The sequence below is a fragment of the Brassica napus genome, chromosome C9 (assembly GCF_020379485.1).
Source record: "Brassica napus cultivar Da-Ae chromosome C9, Da-Ae, whole genome shotgun sequence".
Lineage (NCBI taxonomy): Eukaryota > Viridiplantae > Streptophyta > Magnoliopsida > Brassicales > Brassicaceae > Brassica > Brassica napus.
Window position 1 is genome coordinate 54,631,417 of NC_063452.1, and position 21,766 is coordinate 54,653,182.

The 21,766-nt window shown below is 38.3% G+C and overlaps 3 protein-coding genes across 6 annotated transcripts; 1 reads left to right on the forward strand and 2 right to left on the reverse strand.

Annotated features, from left to right (window-relative positions):
* The first annotated feature begins 14,228 nt into the window (after nucleotides 1-14,228).
* Nucleotides 14,229-16,334, forward strand: LOC106367875 (translation initiation factor eIF-2B subunit gamma-like). 2 transcript variants are annotated; one of them, XM_048769000.1, is made up of 10 exons: nucleotides 14,229-14,318; nucleotides 14,404-14,620; nucleotides 14,694-14,752; nucleotides 14,818-14,890; nucleotides 14,965-15,052; nucleotides 15,156-15,407; nucleotides 15,510-15,602; nucleotides 15,671-15,775; nucleotides 15,870-15,986; nucleotides 16,093-16,334. In XM_048769000.1, the coding sequence occupies exons 4-10, from the start codon at nucleotides 14,841-14,843 to the stop codon at nucleotides 16,099-16,101; spliced, it is 714 nt and encodes a 237-aa protein (XP_048624957.1). In that variant the 5' UTR covers nucleotides 14,229-14,318; nucleotides 14,404-14,620; nucleotides 14,694-14,752; nucleotides 14,818-14,840; the 3' UTR covers nucleotides 16,102-16,334. The 2 variants fall into 2 exon arrangements, with proteins under 2 accessions (XP_048624957.1, XP_048624958.1); XM_048769001.1 differs by having other exon boundaries at nucleotides 14,841-14,890.
* Nucleotides 16,335-16,343: 9 nt separating this feature from the next.
* LOC106367874 (probable mediator of RNA polymerase II transcription subunit 19b) lies at nucleotides 16,344-18,426 on the reverse strand. 2 transcript variants are annotated; one of them, XM_013807735.3, is made up of 6 exons: nucleotides 18,160-18,426; nucleotides 17,713-17,778; nucleotides 17,310-17,599; nucleotides 16,902-17,108; nucleotides 16,757-16,816; nucleotides 16,344-16,645 (listed from the first exon to the last, which is right to left on the reverse strand). In XM_013807735.3, the coding sequence occupies exons 2-6, from the start codon at nucleotides 17,738-17,740 to the stop codon at nucleotides 16,616-16,618; spliced, it is 615 nt and encodes a 204-aa protein (XP_013663189.1). In that variant the 5' UTR covers nucleotides 17,741-17,778; nucleotides 18,160-18,426; the 3' UTR covers nucleotides 16,344-16,615. The 2 variants fall into 2 exon arrangements, with proteins under 2 accessions (XP_013663189.1, XP_013663188.1); XM_013807734.3 differs by having other exon boundaries at nucleotides 18,165-18,425.
* Nucleotides 18,427-19,952: 1,526 nt separating this feature from the next.
* LOC106363480 lies at nucleotides 19,953-21,721 on the reverse strand. Of its 2 annotated transcripts, none has more exons than XM_022707514.2 (3): nucleotides 21,576-21,721; nucleotides 21,064-21,303; nucleotides 19,953-20,167 (listed from the first exon to the last, which is right to left on the reverse strand). In XM_022707514.2, the coding sequence occupies exons 1-3, from the start codon at nucleotides 21,588-21,590 to the stop codon at nucleotides 20,117-20,119; spliced, it is 306 nt and encodes a 101-aa protein (XP_022563235.1). In that variant the 5' UTR covers nucleotides 21,591-21,721; the 3' UTR covers nucleotides 19,953-20,116. The 2 variants fall into 2 exon arrangements, with proteins under 2 accessions (XP_022563235.1, XP_022563234.1); XM_022707513.2 differs by having other exon boundaries at nucleotides 21,391-21,646.
* Nucleotides 21,722-21,766: the final 45 nt, after the last annotated feature.

The following is a 21,766-nucleotide window of genomic DNA, read 5'->3' on the forward strand; positions in this document are numbered from 1 at the left end:
GCTTCAACTTCGAATTTTGTACCACATATCTCTCAAATCACTGGTACTTTCCTCACTTTCAAAACTTCTCATAACAACATGTTGACTTCTTCTATACCTCAGGAAACGGGAATGTCTCATAAGGCTTGGGTCATAGATTCAGGGGCTAGTCATCATGTTACTCATGATAGATCTTTGTTCTTAGAATACAAACCCTTAGATCATACCTATGTGACTTTGCCTAATGGTCTTACGGTTCAAATAGAAGGAATTGGTTTTATACAATTAACTGGTGCTCTCTCTCTGCATAATGCATTATTCATTCCTGCTTTTAAGTTCAATCTATTGAGTGTCAGTGTTCTCACTAAAACTCTCAATGCTGAAGTTATATTTAATGCTTCTACTTGTCTGATTCAGGATCTTACTCGGGAGTTGATGATTGGTCACGGTAATGAAGTCACAAACTTATATGTTCTGGATCTGTCTAGCTCGCATTATAATATGTCTTTCACAGGTATGTCTACTGTGTGTGCTAGTTTTATTGCTGATTCGGATACTTGGCATAGACGTTTAGGTCATCCTTCAATGTCAAAGATTGAATTGTTGTCTAAAGTCTTACCTATTAATAAAACAACTTCTAAAGAACGAAATGATCATTGTCATGTTTGCCATTTATCAAAGCAGAAACGGTTATCTTTCAAAAATCGCAACAACATTTGTGAAAAAGCATTTGAATTAGTGCATATAGATACATGGGGTCCCTTCTCTGTTCCCGCAGTAGATGGATTCAAATATTTTCTCACAATTGTTGATGATTTTAGTAGAGCTACTTGGATATACTTGATGAAACAAAAATCTGATCTGTTAACTATTTTTCCTGGCTTTGTTCAAATGGTTGAAACACAATTTAACACTAAAGTTTGCTCTATTAGATCTGATAATGCTCATGAATTGAAATTTACTGATCTGTGTTTACATAAAGGCATTAAGACATTTCATTCCTGTCCGGAAACACCTGAACAGAATTCTGTAGTGGAGAGAAAGCATCAGCACCTTCTTAATGTAGCTAGAGCCTTAATGTTTCAGTCTGGTATGCTTTTAGATTACTGGGGTGATTGTGTTTTAACTGCTACATTCTTGATAAATAGAGTTCCTTCTTCTGTTTTAGGAAATCGCACACCTTATGAAAAGCTTACTTCTAAAGAACCTGATTATGATGCTTTGAAAACCTTTGGCTGTCTCTGTTATGTGTCAACTTCACCTAAGAGTAGAACTAAGTTTGACCCTAGAGCAAAAGCATGTGTTTTCTTAGGATACCCCGTAGGTTATAAAGGATACAAGCTACTAGACATTGAGACAAATACTGTTTCCATTTCTCGACATGTTGTTTTCCACGAGGATATTTTCCCTTTTCTATCTTCAACCATTCCTGAAGATATGAAAAATTTCTTTCCTCGTCCTCTTTCCCCTTCTCTTTTTGATGACAAGATGCCTTTTGCGCAGTCATCATCTGATGCTCATCACCCTACTGGTGAGTCATCTTCTGAGAACTTAACTCTCAATGAGTCTAAGTCTCATCGATAAAGAAAACCACCTAACCACCTAAAAGACTTTCATTGCTATAATAGTAATACTAATCATACGACTCCTTACCCTCTTACCAAATATATTTCTTATTCCAAATTATCTGAGCCTTTTCAAGCTTTCATCAATACCATTTCCAAAATTCCCATACCAACAACTTATGCCGAAGCAAAGAAAGACAAAGTATGGTGTGATTCCATGGGCTTAGAGATTGATGCATTTCAAAGGACTGAGACTTGGAGTATAACAGAATTACCTCCTGGTAAGAAGGCTTTGGGTTGCAAATGGTTACATTCTATTAAGTATAACGCAGATAGCACTATTGAGAGACATAAATCTCGGCTTGTAGCGAAGAGTTACACCCAGCAGGAAGGGATTGACTTTATGGATACCTTTTCTCCGGTTGCTAAGATGGCGACAGTGAAGATTATCTTAGCTTTGGCTCCTAAACTGAAGTGGTCTTTACATCAACTGGATGTATCCAATGCATTCCTCAATGGCGACCTTGATGAAGAGATTTATATGAAGTTGCCGCCTGGGTATGCTGATATTAAGGGGGAATCTGTTTCTCCTACAGCAGTGTGCAAGCTTCATAAGTCCATCTACGGTTTGAAACAAGCCTCCAGACAATGGTTCATTAAGTTTTCTACAACTTTACTTGGTCTGGGGTTTGAGACGTGTTTTGGTGATCACACTATGTTTGTCAAACGTCCTGACAACAAGTTTGTGGTGGTATTGGTTTACGTGGACGATATATTGATTGCGAGTACTGATGATGACTTGGTTGCAGAGTTGAAGTTACAACTAAGTTCAGCTTTCAAACTTCGTGATCTTGGAACTCCAAAATATTTTCTTGGATTGGAGATTGCTAGATCTGAAGAAGGCATCTCTATTTGCCAAAGAAAATATGTGATTGATTTGCTGGAGTCTACTGGTTTTACAGGTTGTAAACCTTCATCTATTCCGATGGAACCAAACCAGAAGCTCTCAATTGAAGATGGTGTCCTCCTCTCTGATGCTAAACAGTACAGAAGACTGGTGGGAAAGCTTCAGTATCTGACTTACAGCCGGCCAGATATAACCTTTGCTGTCTCGAAGTTAGCTCAGTTCTCTTCTGCCCCTACTGATCTTCACCTTCAAGCCATACACAAGGTGTTGCGTTACTTGAAAGGTACTATTGGTCAGGGCTTATTCTATGGATCTGATCTTAACTTCGACATTAGAGGATACTCGGATTCTGATTGGAGTGGTTGTCCTGATTCCCGGAGATCTGTAACTGGTTTAGCTATGTTCGTTGGTGATTCTCTGGTGACTTGGAGGTCGAAGAAGCAAGATACAGTCTCATGTAGCTCTTCTGAAGCTGAATACAGAGCGATGTGTTCTGCAACTAAAGAGATGATGTGGATTGATAAGGTTTTAAATGATCTCCGCATACCTCACTCTTTACCTGCACATATCTACTGTGATAACACTGCAGCTCTTCATATTGCCAGCAACCCTGTCTTCCATGAAAGAACTAAACATCTTGAAAACGATTACCATAAGGTGCGAGAGAAGATGAAAGATGGTTTCTTGAAGACAATGTATGTGCGGACTGGAGATCAGCTTGCTAATGGCTTAACCAAGGCGCTTTATCCTGCACCATTCCGGGAGATATTGCGCAAGATGGGTGTTCATAACATCTATGAACTCTCATCTTGAGGGGGAATATCAATTATATTAGAGAACCCAGTTTAGACCGATTCGATACATTATTTATGTTAGATTGTATTTTGGTTTACTCTGATTCAAGGGGTATATATATCATGTAATGTACACTTGATTGAGATAGGAATCAGAAACAGTTTGACGATATCTTTTGGATTCTGTTTCGCTAATACACACTACAAGAAAACAGCGGTATTCTGACGGACATTCCGACGGAAAATGAAATCCTCGGAATATACCGAGGAATTTCCGAGGAAATTCCGAGGAAACACAAAATTGGGGTTCCTCGGAATTTCCTCAGAATATACCTACGGAATTCCGAGGAAACCTCAGTCCGTCGGAATATTCCGAGGAAATTCCGAGGAACAATGTGTTCCTCGGAAAAAACCGATGAATTCCGAGGAAATATTATAGCCGTTGGAGAGCTGTTGGGGGATTTTACAAAATTCCGAGGAAATTCCGACGAACTAGCCTTTTCCGTCGGAATTCCGTCGGAATTTCCTCGGTATGTCGGCAGGATTTAATCTATATAAACAAGCACTCCTCTTCCTCTTCATTCACTCCATATCTTCATCCTCCCTCTTACTCTATTTACACACGAATTTGATTCATAAAAAATATGTCTTCTTCAAATTATTTCCGTTCTTGGATCGATCGACCTCATTTGGATCCGAACACGAGATTGCTTACGGAAGAATACCAACGAGGTATAACCGAATTCATGGGGTTAGTTCACCGACAACCGGAAGCAAAAACAGGTAAGTTAAGATGTCCTTGCTCTAATTGTAAAAATAGAAAGGTTATTAAAGAGTGGGATGTTTGGACTCATCTATATTTGAGTGGGTTTACACGAAGTTACAAAATTTGGTATCATCATGGGGAAACTGATTATGAACATGGTAGTACTAGCGAACCTCAGCCAGCGGTTAGATTAGAAGAACCAATTAGAACGGATGTAGATTATGGTGTAGGTACTGAGCAGATGGTAAATGATCATTTTAGAGGGGAAGATTTACCCAATGCAGAAGCTAGGAGATTTTATGATATGTTGGATGCTGGAAAGCAACCATTGTACGAAGGTTGCAGAGATGGTCATTCAGCTTTATCATCTGCTACAAGATTGATGGGCATTAAAACAGATTATAATTTGGCTGAAGACTGTGTGGATGCGATTGCTGATTTTGTAAAAGGTATTCTACCCGAGGATAATGTAGCTCCTGGTTCATACTACGAGGTTCAGAAACTCGTAGCTGGTCTTGGTTTATCGTATCAGGTAATAGATGTATGCAGCGACAACTGCATGATTTATTGGAGGGCGGATGAACAGCGGGTTACATGCAAATTTTGTGGAAAGCCTCGTTATAAAGATACGAGTGGAAGAGTTCCAGTGCCATATAAAAGGATGTGGTATTTACCTTTGACGGAAAGGTTGCAGAGGTTGTATCTGTCTGAACGCACAGCGCAACCAATGAGATGGCATGCGGAGCACTCAACAGATGGTGAGATCAGACATCCTTCAGATGCAAAAGCGTGGAAGCATTTCCAATCAAAGTATCCCGACTTTGCGTATGAGAGAAGAAATGTCTACCTTGGATTATGTACTGATGGTTTTAGTCCGTTTGGCAAGAGTGGAAGACAATATTCTCTATGGCCCGTCATTCTTACACCATACAACCTCCCCCCAAACTTGTGCTTGCGACGAGAGTTTTTGTTTCTCTCGATTCTCGTTCCCGGACCAGAGCATCCTAAGAGATCACTTGATGTGTTTCTTCAGCCACTAATATATGAGTTGCAACAACTATGGGCTCAAGGTGCTGAAACATACGATGTTTCGTGTAAAGAAAACTTTCAAATGCGGGCAGTACTAATGTGGACAATAAGTGATTTTCCAGCATATGGTATGTTGTCTGGATGGACAACGCATGGAAGGCTATCATGTCCATATTGTCAAGATAACACTGATGCTTTCCAACTAAAACACGGAAGGAAAACGTGTTGGTTTGACTGTCACAGGAGATTCCTACCACCTGATCATCCATATCGTAGGAGTAGGAATTTGTTTACGAAGAACAAGAGGGTGTTTGACAGTCCACCTCCGGAAATTTGTGGGAAAGATTTGAAGATACAACTAAGAGATTTTGGTGCAGAAAGGACGCCAGAAGTCGGTGGACATGAGCGTTTTCCGGTAGATGCTGTTGGAGAACTACATAACTGGCACAAAAAAGTATTTTCTGGGATCTGCCATACTGGGAGGATCATCTGCTAAGGCATAATTTAGATGTCATGCATATTGAGAAGAACTTTTTTGACAATCTCATGAACACGATCCTTAATGTTCAAGGTAAAACAAAGGATAATTTGAAGTCAAGACTGGATTTAGTCGATATATGTGCTCGTTCAGAACTTCATGTTGATGAAAATGGTAGGGCTCCTTTTCCCATATACCGACTTGATGCAGCGGGAAAAGATGCGTTCTTTGATTGGATTTCAAACGATGTGGAATTTCCAGACGGTTACGCATCAAATTTGCGTAACTGTATCGACAGAAAGGAAGGAAAGTTTACTGGCTTGAAAAGCCACGATTGCCATGTAATGATGCAGCGCCTCCTTCCGTTCGCCTTCAAGGAACTATTACCACGAAATGTTCATGAAGCAATTGCAGGGATAAGTGGTTTCTTCCGCGATTTATGCACGAGATCAGTGACTCTTGAAGGTATTGAAAATTTGAAGACTAACATAGCCGTGATTCAGTGCAACCTTGAGAAGATATTTCCTCCCTCATTTTTTGATGTTATGGAGCATCTTGTTATTCACCTGGCAAGAGAATTGGAACTTGGTGGTCCTGTGCAGTATAGATGGATGTATCTGTATGAGCGGTATATGTTCCATTTGAAGAAGATGGTGAAAAATTTAAGTAGGGTGGAAGGTTCTATAGTCGCACAGATGATCAATGAAGAAACTTCAAACTTTGCCGAGTACTACTTTCCAGCAGAAGTTCAGACCAAAAACAGAAGACCTGCTCGGCATGATGATAGAGGCGAACGGGCAGCATATCATGTTACGGTTCCAGACATTTTCACAGATGTTGGACGACTTAGCGGAAAACCAAAGGACCGTCGACTTACTGAGCAGGAGCGCAGTCATTTGCAAACATATTTGCTCACCAACTGCGAAGACGTTCTTCAATATGAGAGGTAAATAAATGAGCTTACAAATTTTTATTTTAACAAGTTGAAATTTAAATCTTAATTAATTACATTATTGTCATCATATACAGGATTTTCATGGCAGAAAAGCGGTTCGAGTATAGATACGCCACAGAGGACGAACTAGAAGAAATGAAGCAGAGAGAATTTAGTGGATGGATGTTTACTTATGTGAGTGCTTTAAACAAATTAAAATATATTTTATCACATATTTATACTAATTCACATTTATTGATATAATATATATATATGTGCTATTAATAGGTGTCTGCTGGTTTGGCCAGAGGTGAAACATTTGACGATTGGATACGTGAGATGGTCGTTGGACCAAACTTTGTTGTGAAGTCATATCCGAGATTTTGTACTCGAGGATATGCATTCACAACTCAGAAGAGGAGACGTTCGAGTACGACTTATGATGCTGGCGTTTGTTCTGCATCAGGAGATGATGTATACTACGGACACATACATGAGATTTTGGAAATTAAGTATTTGGGCATGGTTGGATTGCGCTGTACTGTTTTCTATTGTGATTGGCACGACAACACCCCAGATCGAGGTGTGAGAACAGATGCATTTGGTGTTACATCAGTAAATTCGAGGCGAAAGCTGCAATATTATGATCCTTTCATTCTTGCTTCTCAGGCCGATCAGGTAATTAAATGTTAATTATTCAGAATGATTCATCATCATGTGTATTAATTTATAATTTTTCTAAATGTTACAGGTTTGTTATATCAAGTACCCCCGGGTAAGAAACAGAGATGATCCATGGGTTACTGTTACAAGACTCAACCCGAGAGGCCGAGTTCAGGGAAGTTCTGAGCTGGAAGACCCACTACAACCAAGCACATCCGGCAACTTAAGTGCAGCAGAAGATTTAGCTGGAGTTGGCCTTGTAGTCGATTTAACCGACTTTGGAGAGGAAGCCGTCGTTCACGTAGAGGATGAACCAGTGATTGGAGAGTTTCACGAAGATCCAGATTCAGATTCATCTGGTGATGATGACTCGGAAACAGACTACCATTGAACTTATTTGTTTTTATTTTTAAAGAAATACCGAGGAAATTCCGAGGAACACTTGATATAACCTCTTTCCTCGAATAATAGTTATTTGGTTTATCTAGCAAGGCAAAGCTGAATACGAATTAAAACTACTCAGAACACAACCAAATAAAACGAAGAAACCATGTAAAAGAAATACGAACTCATAATTAAGAAACCCAAAAAAAAACTCAGTTCAAAATTAACAGAAAATAAGACCATAAAACGTTAGAATATAAAAGAAAATAAAATAGATGGTGATAGCTCCTACTCCTCGTCTCCTGCTCCAGATGTTCCTGCATCGTTGGGTCTCTTGGACCTCTTTCTTACCCTGTGTGTACCACTCGAACCCGAACCAGAGGTGGATGGAGAGTTGTCCCGATGAACTACATCATCCTTTTGGCAACGACACGGCCTGATACGTGAAATGGCAGCCCAGATCTTGTGTAGCATGTCGTTGTTTGTCTTTATGCTCTGATCTCTCCAATGTTGTTGCTGGCGCGAAGTGGCGTTCGGTGGAAGCTCTTGCAGCTTGTACTGGCTGGAGTCTGATGGGAGTAGCTGATGGGGTTGTGAATCATCTGGAATGGCTTGTGCAGCCTCATCTTCTCCTTCTTCATCAACCACGCCCTTGCCTTTGGTCTGATATTTTGGCGTGAAGAAGGATGGCTTGTCTACTAGTGCGGTAGCAGGGGGTAGGAACTCAACTGCAGCCTCTGAAAGTAGAGAAGTGAGACCGATCTGAGGTAGGTGGCAGTAGAGTGTTTTCTTCGCTCGGTCCTGGAATACGTAGACGTAAGGACCATCCCGATGGATCCTCGAGTGGGGACCAGCTATGAACTCCTTACTTACTAGAGAAATGACATCCAGGTAGTTCCAAGCAATGTTGTTCGATCTGTCCAGTGCTACCTCCTGGTTCTTGCAGTCTACACCCACATGTCTAAGGATCCGAGTAATCACTGCACCAAATCCACATGCATTGCTCTTTTTTTTGGTTACTTTCCCCTTGTATCCTGCTAAGTTTGCGGCCAGCACCGCTCCCATGTTGAAGGCAGTAGCAGGTGGGAATGTAGAGTTTCCAAATGCCGGTAGCAAATGCCTCACACCTTGGTACAGGAGGCACAACTCCCATTGCGTGACTGATGCGGCTGTGGTTGTCCCGTATAGCAATGAGCCAATGAGGCGTGTGGCATATCTCAGTACTGGGCTCCGGATAAGTGACTCCTTTGCCTGAGAAGATCTATAAACCCCTGTGCCAATCGTTTCCCAGAAGTTCAACAGCTCTGAAGTCCAATAAAGACCAGATGTCCTCTCCCCTGCACTCAATCCAAATAGTCCGCAGAGGTCTGTGAAAGTTACCTCATAGTATACTTTCTGCACTACGAATGCCAGAAAACCTTCCTGATGCCTATCATCGGGACGGGTGACGTATGCGGATGCTATGAACTGGCGTACCAACTCCGGATAAGTGGGTTCGTTGAGGTTGCATAGTTGGCCTAGACCCATGTTCTGGAACAGTCCTTCAATGTCTGCTTGGATTCCCAATATTGTCATCGTCTCAGGACATGCTAGTTGTGTAGCCGGAACGGCTACCTTCTTCATGTTGTTGTAGTGGGTGGTATCAGACTTATCCCACTTCTTTGGCCTTTGCTTCTCCAGATGAGACGAACCCTCTTCTTGTGGGTTCTTCTTTGCTGACATTTTTGTGCGCTTCATTCTCTACAAAATAGAATCATTGCTCTCAACATGGTTATAATCAATTAAGAACTCAAAGCAACATGAAAATGAAAAGCGAAATCGAGTTGTGATAAAAAAAAACCAAATTCAAAAAAATTGTCAATCCGTAAATCATCTCAAATCCTGTTACAAACTCGTTGATCACAGACAATTGTGTTCTATTCCATGTTTAAACATCTGTTTCATGCATATTTGATCAAGGAATCAACACGGAAATAAGAAATACACAAAACCCAAAAAATTGCTCAAGAACACGATTTCAGAATGTGGAGATTCGCGGAGTATACCTGTCTTAGGGTGAAAACGAGTGTAGGAATCAGGTAGAGCTCGAAAAATCAAGGGGAATAGAGCCCAAAATTGTTCAAATCGGATGATTATAGAGAGAGAAAAAGGGGGGGGGGCGAATTATAGGGGAAATCGGAGGGGATGAGAGTTCTGAGGTTTAGATCCAAAAAGGTCGGGTTTTGCCTTATAATTCTGTTCGCACACCCATCGATCGATGCGTTTTTCCACATAAACGCATCGATCGATGCGTTTATAAAAAAACATACAAGATCTTCCGAGGATATTCCGAGGAAGGCTTCAGATTTTGTTCCATCGATCGATTGTTCAATCCAATCGATCGATCACATTCTTACGGCTTTCGTCCATCTGGTGATCGATCGATGCGTTTTTCTAAACAAACGCATCGATCGATGCGTTTATAAAAAAACATACAAGATTTTCCGAGGATATTCCGAGGAAGGCTTCAGATTTTGTTCCATCGATCGATTGTTCAATCCAATCGATCGATCACATTCTTACGGCTTTCGTCCATCTGGTGATCGATCGATGCGTTTTTCTAAACAAACGCATCGATCGATGCGTTTATAAAAAACATACAAGATTTTCCGAGGATATTCCGAGGAAGGCTTCAGATTTGTTCCATCGATCGATTGTTCAATCCAATCGATCGATCACATTCTTACGGCTTTCGTCCATCTGGTGATCGATCGATGGGTTTTTCTAAACAAACGCATCGATCGATGTGTTTATAAAAAAACATACAAGATTGAAACCCCAAACACTAGTTCCTCGGAATTTCCTCGGAATATTCCGACGGAATTGAGGAAGACAAGGGTTTCCTCGGAATAGTCTGAGGAAATTCCGAGGAAATAGGGGTTGTAAACCGAAAAAAACGTTTTGCGGTTTGAATAACACCTACATAACCCTTATTAAGTGTCTTACGTTACTTATGAAGTCTAAAATTTGTTCCTTACCCCTTAATTAACACTTTTCCGATTGTATGAACGAAATCCCACAACATAAGAGAAACACTTATACGTTTTAATGAATGGTATAGGGAATACTTTCAATTAGTTTTGAAATTTGTTATTTCATGGTTTATGCTAATCTATACAAAGAATCCTCAATGGTATACATTACAATTGTATAACAAATGAAAAACCCCAAAAAAATTGATGTTTTGAAACCCCAAACATGTGTTCCTCGGTATTTCCTCGGAATATTCCGAGGAAATTCCGACGGATACTTTACTATCCGTCGGAATTTCCTCGGCATATATTTTCATTTTACCGGGCAAATATTTCGCGAAAATTGAAATTTAAATTCCGACGGAATTCCGACGGAAAATGTCCGTCGGACCCTAGGTTTTATAACCACGAGCCACTTCTTCTTCCCCATTTCTCTCTTCTTCCTCTGCGCGATTCCTCTCTTTTTTTCCGGCGATTTCCCCCTGAAATCCGACGATATCTCCGGCGATCTCCCCCTTTTCTTACACAAATCATGTAAGGACCCTATCCCACTCTCTTAGATTCTATTTGTTAGGTTTTTGTGGAGATTTGATAGATTTTTGTTAAGGTGATTGGTTAGGATTGTGATTTTTGGTTGTATAATAGGTTTAGAATTGTGATTTAGTTGAATAATTTGTTTTGTTGAATTGATTTATAATTTTTTTATTATTTTTTTATTTTTTGTATTTAGAAAATCGATTTTAGTATATAAAATCGATTTTTGTATTTTACAAAACGATTTTTCTATATAAATTCGATTTTTTGGATTTTACAAAAAAAATTTTGTATATAAATTCGATTTTTTGGATTTTACAAAACATTTTTTAATATCTATACAACTTTTTTTTTGATTAAAAACTATTATTTGGGATTTAAAAATATTTTTAATATATATATATATTATTAAAACTATTTTTTGTAATTATTGAACTATTTTTTATTTATTAAAACTATTTTTTTTATTAGAACTATTTTTATATATTTATTAAATATTTTTAATATCTATAAATATTTTTTTGTGATTAAATTATTTGAGACTTTTAAAAAAAAATAATAATTTCTATATTTCTGTATTTATTAAATATATTTTTTTTAATTTACAGGTCTCATGATGATCAGATCCGGCCTCGACAGCGTCGTGGTCGTGGTGGTACGGGAAGCCAGTCTCGGGATTCCACCCATTTTCAGGATTCCCCTTCGCCCCACAGCTCCTACCATACATCTCCCTCTGCTGCACCCGCTCCTGCTCCTCTCGCTCCCGCTGCTGCACCCGCTCCTCCTCCTCTGGGTCCTCCAGGAGTGATGAGTGTTGCGGATTTGGTTCAACAGCCCGATCGTGACCATCTTCCGTATCTCACTCCGTATCCACATGGACATGGTCAAACATGGTAATTAAACATTTTTTTTTCTTTAAATTTTGATTCATTATTAACCGTTTGTTCTTTTTATTAGGTTCAACCGATCCGGGAACGGGATCAGCGCATGGATCAACCGTATGATGTACTCGGCCCTCGACAAGGGACATCCGACTTTCACTCACTTCCCTACCGAAAAGCAGGTTCTGTGGTTTCGTCAGTTTGCGGTAAGTATTCTAATTTTTTACTTATATTTTTAATCTTTAATATTAATTTTTTACTAATTGTGTTTTTTTTTCAGCAAGAGTTCAACTAGAATTCCGATGAGACGCTCTTTATCTATCACCACTTCGTCCATAAAGTTATGGACAACTATGGGAAGCAGATCCACGAGGGGAAGAAAAAGTGGGAAATCAATAAGGTTCGATTTAATTTATTAAACAATTTTTTAATTTATTAAACTATTTTTAAATTTAATAAACTATTTTTTTTTTATATTAAAAGGTACCAAAGTCGATGAACGACACGGTCTGGAAGGAGTTGTGTGCGCATTGGGATAAGGAAGAGACGAAAGAAACTTCTTCCACCAACTCCACCAACCGCAGGAGCGACCGTAAAGGGAAGGGCATCTACAAGCATAACTTGGGTGCTCAATCTATTGCCACTCTGGGAGATCGCATGGTAAGTTCAAATGTTTTTTCTTCAATTATTTGAGTTTCAGAATTTTAATTTATTGTGCATTTCTTCTAATTTCTAATGTTTCTTTAATTTATGTTTTTTTTCAAGGCGGAAGAAAATGATGGCGAGCCGGTTGATGATCTCGCCCTAATGAGGAGGGCGTATACCAACAAGAAGACCGGCCAGATTGATGACGGTCTTGTGAGGGACGTGGTCGACCTGGTCCAAACTCAGGTGGTAGACGAAGTGTCTCAGCTTCAAACCGAGGATGACGCTTCGACGGCTTCGACCAACTTGTCTCGGTGTCGAATCAACGAAATCGTTGAATCCGTAAGTTCTTTTTTTTTTAAAGTTCAATTCATTTATTTTTTGGTTTAAATTTGTAAATTTGGCTATTTTCTATTCAGTCGGTTCCAAAGAAAAAGGGACGTTTGGTCGGTTTGGGTCGTCGCACCCGGTCGGTTCCCCCTTCTTCTGCACCACCGCCCTTCGTTGATCCAGAAGTACTTACGGCTCAGTTGAAGGACAAAGATGATCGTATATCTTTGTTGGAGACCCAGATGGCGGCTCAACAGGCGGGCTATGAGGCACAGAGGAGGCTGAACCAGCAAATGATGGAGATGATGCAGAGGATGTACCCGAACGAGGTGTTCCCGGACGTGCCAGACCCGTAGATTATTTTTTTTTTCCCAAAAACTCGGAATGTTTTATTTTTATTTGTGAAACTTTGAATATTAATTAATATGATTTTAATTTTAATTTTAATTTCATATTTTCGAATTTAAATTTCAGAAATTTTATTTTTTAAAAAAAATTAATATTTTTTACATTCCGAGGAAATTAATAATATTTTTCACTTGATCGATCGATGCGTTTTTGTTCAAAAACGCATCGATCGATGCGTTTTTTAAAAACGTTCGGGCTATACCGAGGGACAGGTTCCTCGGAATATACCGAGGGAGATATTCCTCGGAATATACCGAGGCAGATGTTCCTCGGAATATACCGAGGGACATGTTCCTCGGAATATTCCGAGGAAAGGTGTCCCTCGGTATATTCCGAACGTGTTTTTATAAACGGATCGATCGATGGGTATATGTCCAAAAACACATCGATCGATGTTTATCCCGACGAAGTACTCCTTCGGTATATTCCGAGGAGATTTCCGACAAACTGGTGCTCCTCGGAATTTCCTCGGAAATGTGTTTCCTCGGAATTCCGTCGGATATTTCCGACGGAATTCCGAGGAAAGAAGAAATTCCGAGGAATTATTTCCGACGACTTGTTTCGTCGGTATGTCGTCGGAATAACGTTATTCCGACGAAATTCCGACGATTTTTTCCCTCAGTATCCATGTTGTTTTCTTGTAGTGACATGTTGAGGTATTCTTTTCGGAATATTATACTTGATTAGAAATGGAGCTTATTGCTTCGTATAGGATCAATGCATTTCAACACTAGTGCTTCACATAGAATAATCAAAGAAGTGATAGCTATGGACTACTGCTTTTTAGCTTGAAGCTGTTGTATACTGGGAGGTTAAGTTGTTCTTAGAACTACCAACTTTTAGGTAGATGTAACACTAGCAACCATCTGAATTTTAAGTTTGATTAGAGCCATAGTGTCTCCATTGGTTAACAGCTCTTCTCACTCTGTGCTCTGGTGGATATCTTACTTTAGGTTGCTGCCGGAGCTCTCAGGGCAATTGCACACCACTTAACTGCCAAAGACATTTTGGTTAGCTACAATTAGTCCGTCTCTTACTTATTTGCTTTGTGTTACTTTAGAGCTTCTAGCTAACTAGTAGTTTTACTGGAAGCAGATTGTAAGTGGAGACATTGTTTCTGATATTTCTCCTGGTGCTGCTGCCGCAACTCATAGAAGGCATGATGCAGCAGTAACTGCTATGCTTTGTGCTGAACCAGTCAGTGGATCATCAGAATCTGGGGGCGCTGGGAAAGACTAAGCCAAGAAACCTGCTTGCTATGATATCATAGGGCTTGATTCCTCGAAACAGTTCTTTTTATACATAGCCACAGGTCCTACTCTGAATTCTCCTTTTTGTTTCTTAAAGGCAACAAAATGCTTGAACCTGTTTCTGGATTGTGATAGGGGTGGAGGTTAAGAGAGATACCCGATTAAAAAAGAGCATTCTCTGTGCGGCTGGAAAGGTAATGCTCTTAATGGCCTACAATGCAGTTTGTTTTTTGAGTGTATCAATAAGACGTTGGTACAGTTTCTTGTCATTTTTGAATATAGATGGAAATTCGATCAGATCTCATGGATTCTCATATATACGCCTTCAAGAGGTTGGTCAGATCTTCGTTCCTGCTAACAATTTAGTTTTATCCGTAGACACTCAATATGCTCTCTTGTCTTACAGATCAGTCCTGCAGGAAGTTTTGGAACAGAAGCCTACTTTTCGATGCCTAAAACAGGATGTACTCCCATATCTTGTTCGTACGCAGCTGGTTAGTTGGATAAGGTCCTTGCAGATGAGATTAACAAAGATTATACTAATCATTCTATCACCATTTTGATATTTTGTTTGTGGTTTCTCTCCTTGTGTGTCAGAAATCAGATGTCTTCTCTGACGAAAAAACTGTAGATAAAAATGGAAATGGACATGGAAAGAATAATATGCAGAACAACGATGTGGTTTCGTCCCAAATTCTCTCCAACGCATCTTTGCCAACCTTTCATCAAGTTTATGAATCAGGCCTGGATATCCGAAAAACCCACAAGTGCTGTGTTTATATAGCGGATGAATGTAAGTATTGCGTCCGCTTGAATAGCATTCAAGCCTTCATGGACATAAATAGAGATGCAAGTTGTTTTCTCATCACTGTGTTCCAACATAGATTCCCACTATAGTATTTTTTTCTCGGTTGACATCTATAGAGCTCTACAATTTTCAAACATGTGTAGGTTATTGGTGACGCAAACCACCTATCTGGATACTCCTTTTCTGCTCATCACAACATTGTCCACCCATCAGCTGAGCTTGGATCGAAAACCACTGTAAGTCCTGGATTCTGTACATTTATATTGTGAGTTGTGATCGTCAATTAACATTTTTTGGGTTGCAGGTTGGACCTCATTGTATGCTTGGAGAAGGCTCTCAAGTCGGTGATAAATGCAGTGTCAAAAGATCTGTAATTGGGAGACATTGCCGCATAGGCTCCAATGTAAAGGTAAGGAAAGAGCTTTTATTCACCCCAGCCAAATAAAGTTGGTGTACATCTCCAACGAAGTTACACTCAACTGCTTGTATGTGTGTGGGTGCAGGTGGTTAACTCAGTTGTGATGGACCATGCCACAATAGGAGACGGTTGTTCAATACAAGGCTCAGTCATTTGTAGCAATGCGCAGCTTCAAGAGCGTGTTTCTCTAAGAGACTGCCAGGTACGCTACTCTTGCTCCCTTCACTTTTTGTAATACAGAACAAGTACACGGTGATTTTATGGATTCCGCAATAAAAACATCAAAATTTGTTTATTGGTGGAAGCAGGGTATGTAGTATTTATCGGGGGGTGAGCACAAGGGTGAGACTTTCGCCAGAAAATGAACAAAGCGGTGGGGAGAAGAGTGAGATGTCCCTCACCTAAGCTTTGTTGAGATTTAATAGTTTGAGAATTTTTCATTGCTAAAGTTTTGCTGATAGGATTTTGATCTTTTGCTGCTATTCCATTTGATATCAACGCTTTACATAAACTCAAACCCGATGAAGTCTTGCCAGTTTATTATAATCGAGTTTTAACGGAGCAGGAAATATATGATCATTGATGTTTTCAATATCTGACAAATTAAAAAAATCGAGTTCCAATGTCAGATTAGCAGCATTCAGTCCATCAGTCACTAAAGACATCGTTATCTAGTGACGGGACTGACATGAACAGAAGAGAACACATGGACACTGGCCTAACAAAGTATTCAAAAGTGAGTACGGTAGCTGTTTCTAAACCTCCACCTACTTGGATGTGTAATACAAAAACTTAAGTCTCTCCACCGCTTCAACCTCCAACCCCCAACCTCTATCGCTCATCAACCTTGGAACTCTTATGCTACAGAAAGAAGAGTTGATTATAAAGACTACCAAAATAAAACTTGTTACTGAACTACAACCCTACTTCGGCTTTCCTAACAAGAGAGGAGATGCCTACATAAGCCATTACCTTGCTCTTTTTGTGCCGCTGAGCGTCATCAAGATCTTCATTCCCATTGTGCTTCCTTTTCTGAACGTGAAATTGTATAGAATTTGAGAAATCAAATGTAAAGATAAGAGAGATAGAAACCAACAAGAGCAGAAAGTTCTCTTACCTTATCATGGTGTCCACTTTTTTCCTTCTTTCTCTCGCGATCCTTGTCTTTATCCTTATCTTTGCTCCTATCTTTATGCTTGTGTTTGTGCTTCTTATGTTCCCTATCTTTATCCTTATTCCTATCCTTGTGTTTTTTATGCTTCCTGTCCCTATCTTTTGACTCGCTTTTTGATTTTGACGCAATGGTAAGAGCACCCTTCTCTGCCTGTAACAAGAAACATGAGTAACTCAATTACCATCACAAGATATTTGTAAGTAATTCAACTTATCATGGTTAGTAAAGATTAGACAAGCCTCAGAGCGTCTTATTTTCAAATTCAGTCCTCAATATTATCCGAATCAGATACCAGCACTCATGTGAAAGATAGAAAAGTTAAATCCAGATGGAAGGAAAGTAGATTCTCACAGGAGGCAATTCAACAGGAGATGTATCATTAAGCTCAAAAGCCTCTTTAAGTTCATCTAGAACAAAAGGTTGGATGCGAGCATTTGTATCTCGGTTATGAGACGCATTTGGAATAAGCTGATCCAGCTGCATTCCTTCTCCCTTTCTAATATCTGTGTCGCCCACCACATTGTGAAGGTAATGAGCATCTGAAAGCGACTCAGGAAGTGATCTCTTGCAAAAGAATTCATGGTGTGGCAACAGCTTGTACTGAGTTATAAGATCACGTGCACCACCCAATTCTCTTGGACCTGCACATAAAAAACCCATCATCTCACTAACCAATAAAATTACGACAAGTCTGCTGAAAATAACTAGAAACATTGTTGTAATGAGGGGAGAAGAGGATAAACCGCAAAGGTACCTCCAAACTTGGCGCTCTCTGATTCCATATCTTGATTTGCACAAATAACAGCTATACCATGATCAACTGCAGTTCAAAGCAAACATATTTAGATTCAAATTATACACAGCCTGGACCAGCAAATTGCATAGGGTATGAACATATAAGTTGGGGGATAATGATAATCTGAACACATAGGCAAGTGAGAATGTTCGAATATAATAAGCACTTAGCAAGTATTATCTGCTTAAAGGTGTCTCTAATTTCCTAGAAAAATAAATTATTCATAACAATTTAGCTATCTTGATTTCATCCAGCTGTGATTTGTAACAAGAAGAATCTTAAACCAAAGTAATCCCTAAAACAGAAGCTCATGAGGGTTGAGAATTGGAATCTGATAACAAAACAAAGGACAAAGCTTAACATGAAATCACAGCTCAAGAGAGAAAGAAAAGATGAGCCGCATGCCTTACACGTTTCACAAGGCAGATAGATCTCACGAATCGCAACCTCCCACTAGAGCCCAGGTATAGAAAACCCCTAATCAGCTAGACTATGGAACCCGGGTAGGATAAGCTATTGGACTTGGATTTTCCCGCGTGATTTTGATTGGAGAAGCAAGTGTTTTTAGGGTTTGCGAAGGGTAGCTTTTTCGTCGACAATGGAGGAGCTTATACAATCGCGATCTCTTCTTCTTTCTTTCTCTTTTGCCCCCAAAGATGCTTCTGATGTAATTTGTCTTTGCTATTTTGAAGGACTCCGCGTGGTCCTCACGCGCCTCACGATGATGCGTTCAATATTCCTTTATTATGTTTCAGATTCACATCACATAATGTAGTAAAATGTTAAATGTACTACTCCGTAAGAAACCGAAGTAAACCGAAATTCTCGCTTTTAGAGGTTTTTAGCATAATTAATGGAAGGGTTTTTATGCTGAGGTTCTAAACAGAATATAAGAAACTGTATTTTAATTTTTAACCGAAACAACTAAGAATACAGTACAGGTTTTAGACGGTTATAAACCGATCTGCCAGTTTTTCCCACGGTCAATTCTATCCACTCTGGCACTATCCAATCCATAATTAAGCAGGGGCCAAATAGCTGTGAATCTTTTAGTGACAGAATGTATATGACCATTTAGCTAATTTTCAGCTACATATTTTGTTTGGTCAAGACTCTTTAGACCCTGCATTTATCCAGTTATTACCAATTTTAAAGTTTTTTTTTTGTCACAGAGGAGTTATAAACTTATATGTGGCTAAAACTTGTTTTTTTGGTAGTGCTGGATTGTTGGTATCTGTTATATAGGAGTTCGAGATCTTGTTCACAAGCTAAAGTCCTCCGGATACTCTCCAATAATCTATATCCGCTTTAATTTACTGGATTTTTCTAGAACCATGATAACCATCCGATTTTCCTTAAAGCTAGCAATTACATATTCTCAAATTATCGACATTAACCTAGCTATATGCATGTGGGTTCTACATTGAGAAACCTACATGTATTTCGAATTAATTTACTTGTGTTGTTGATCTGTTTGCGGTTTACGTACATTTGATTAACTTTATTACAATGACTGTATCTTTTCAATTAACCTTAAGAAGACATCCTCATTGGGAACTTGAGTTTCTCACTATATATATTAATTAATTAATACTACATCCATTTCAAAAAAATACATATTTTAGATTTTTCACATATATTAAAAAAAACATATTAAAATTTGTTTTTGAATGCATTATGTTTTGTGAATAACAATTTTCCATAACTTTTAACCAATAGAAATCCAATAAACATTATTAACTTTTTTGAAACTTACAAATTTTCATTAAATAATTCATTGAAAAGGTAAAATATGTATCTTTTTGAAACAATATTTTTTTTAGAATATGAATCTATCTAAAACGGAGAGAGTATTATAATAGAAAAGTCTTTCGAAAATTTGAAAGAATGGATCTCTCAAATTTTTAAAATTTCTCACTAAGATATTAATATATCATATATGTATGAAAAACTTTCTTTGAAAAAACTCTTGATACAAATCGTCCAGTACAGGTGTTCGAATGCCGTTCATTTTGAAATTCACGAGCTAAAAACTTGTTCCTATTTTGGTTTTAGGATGCATTTTACAATATTCAAGACGGAGAGATATCTACTGTGAAATCTACTTGCAAACTTGACATATAATATATAAACATGGTTCATATATAATAGTACAATATTTATAGAAATATGATTAATATTGTTTTGTTCTCATATCGTGAAGGCAGAACTCAAAATGTATACTCAAAGCGGGAGCATCTTAATAGGTGGTGCACATACATTTACAGAAACGTCACACTAACGTCTTTACACACTTGAGAGACATTTTTTTTTTGCTACAAACTCATGAGAGAAAAGATTGCAAAGTAGTGGAACAAAGGCCCTAGTTTGGCCTGATACAACAATTAATGTAGGTCAAGATCCTCTTCTTCTTCTGCATGGCAATTAAATTACCAATATTAGCGAGACGACTAATACTCTACATATATAGGTTTTACAATATTAAGACGGAGACAGCATGCTAGCTACCAAAATGTATATATATAGTGAAATTGCGGTTCTCTTGTTTTGTTTGAATTTTTGTTACTTTTATAATTGTACAACACAATAAAAAAATACGATCATGCAAGCAAGCACAATTGTGTGTTTTAAGTCTATTACTAGAGCTTGACCTGCACGTCCGTGCGGATACTTATTTTCATTTTATATACATGAATATTATTTAAATATTTATTATTTAATATTTTAAACATTTATCATATTTTAAAATGTTTATAAACACAATAATTAAATAGTTTACATGCTGCAAAAAAAATATTGATTTGTGCGATATACTAAATCTTTAACAAATATTGACTCATTGATATATTTGAGTAATATTTTTTAACACGAAATCGTTTCACAAATGTAATAATATTTTAAATGTTTTGATTAGATATAGGCCATGTGGCAAAAATTTTGTACATTAGAAAATAATATTTAATTATAAACATTAATATAAATAGATTCTTTTGTTGAAAATAATTAATAGTAACTGAAATGGTTAAATATATTTTAGAAATATTTGAAATATATATATTTTAGGCAAGATTTAGATAGACTAAAAATAAATATTCGATTATAAATAATCCATATTATTGTACAAGTAATTCAAAATATTTAATTTTAACATAAAAATAATATTTAATATAATTGTTTATACCACACTTTATGATGATCCATGCGGGTTGGCTAAGGGGAAAAGGACCATCACAGGGTGATTATATGCGAACCAAAGAATCCACATCGAATGGTAAGTATAGTAGAGAGATGAGGAGAGAGAGGTGTTACCATGACAGGGTCATCGTCTTGGGTTTCACGGTGATGGTGAAGATGTTGTTGATGGTAGTGATGACGACGAGCACTAGCCATGAGTTCTTGTTCGCTTCCCAAACTAGAATGTCTGACACCACCTTTGTTCAGCTTCCTGTTAGCTCGAGCTTTTGAGAACACAACAGAGTAGTTTGTTTCGTCTGATCCTTTTTGGTCCCACCCTCCGAACTGTGGAACTGGATTCCATCCAGTATTATTCTGCACATACCCATTTATTTAAACCTCGTTAGGTAAACATATAGTTTGCTTTAGGAACCAAAAAAAAAAAAAAAAAAAAAAACAAACATTAAAAAGTAAAAAGGACTTGTTGAGATTGCATCGGTTAAGTTTCCCGATTCTAGAAATGCGCATCAACTGATGGAACCTTAACATCTCGGGAAAACATCATGCTAACTCAAGAATGAATGATATGATTTGGATAGAAAAAGAAAGAACATTGAGATTGATTGATTAATCAGAGAGTGACATGCCTCCCTCTTTTCCATAAATAGATATTGCTTGGTCTACAAGAAAGAGGTTCTTAAACATTGACGAAGGCGTTCATGATGATGATGATGATGATCAAGACGACTTCTATTGAAAAAACTCCACTTTTGATTTATAGTCTATAAATGTTTGGGATACACGATCCTATTTGAGCAGATATAGGTAAATTTCTAAA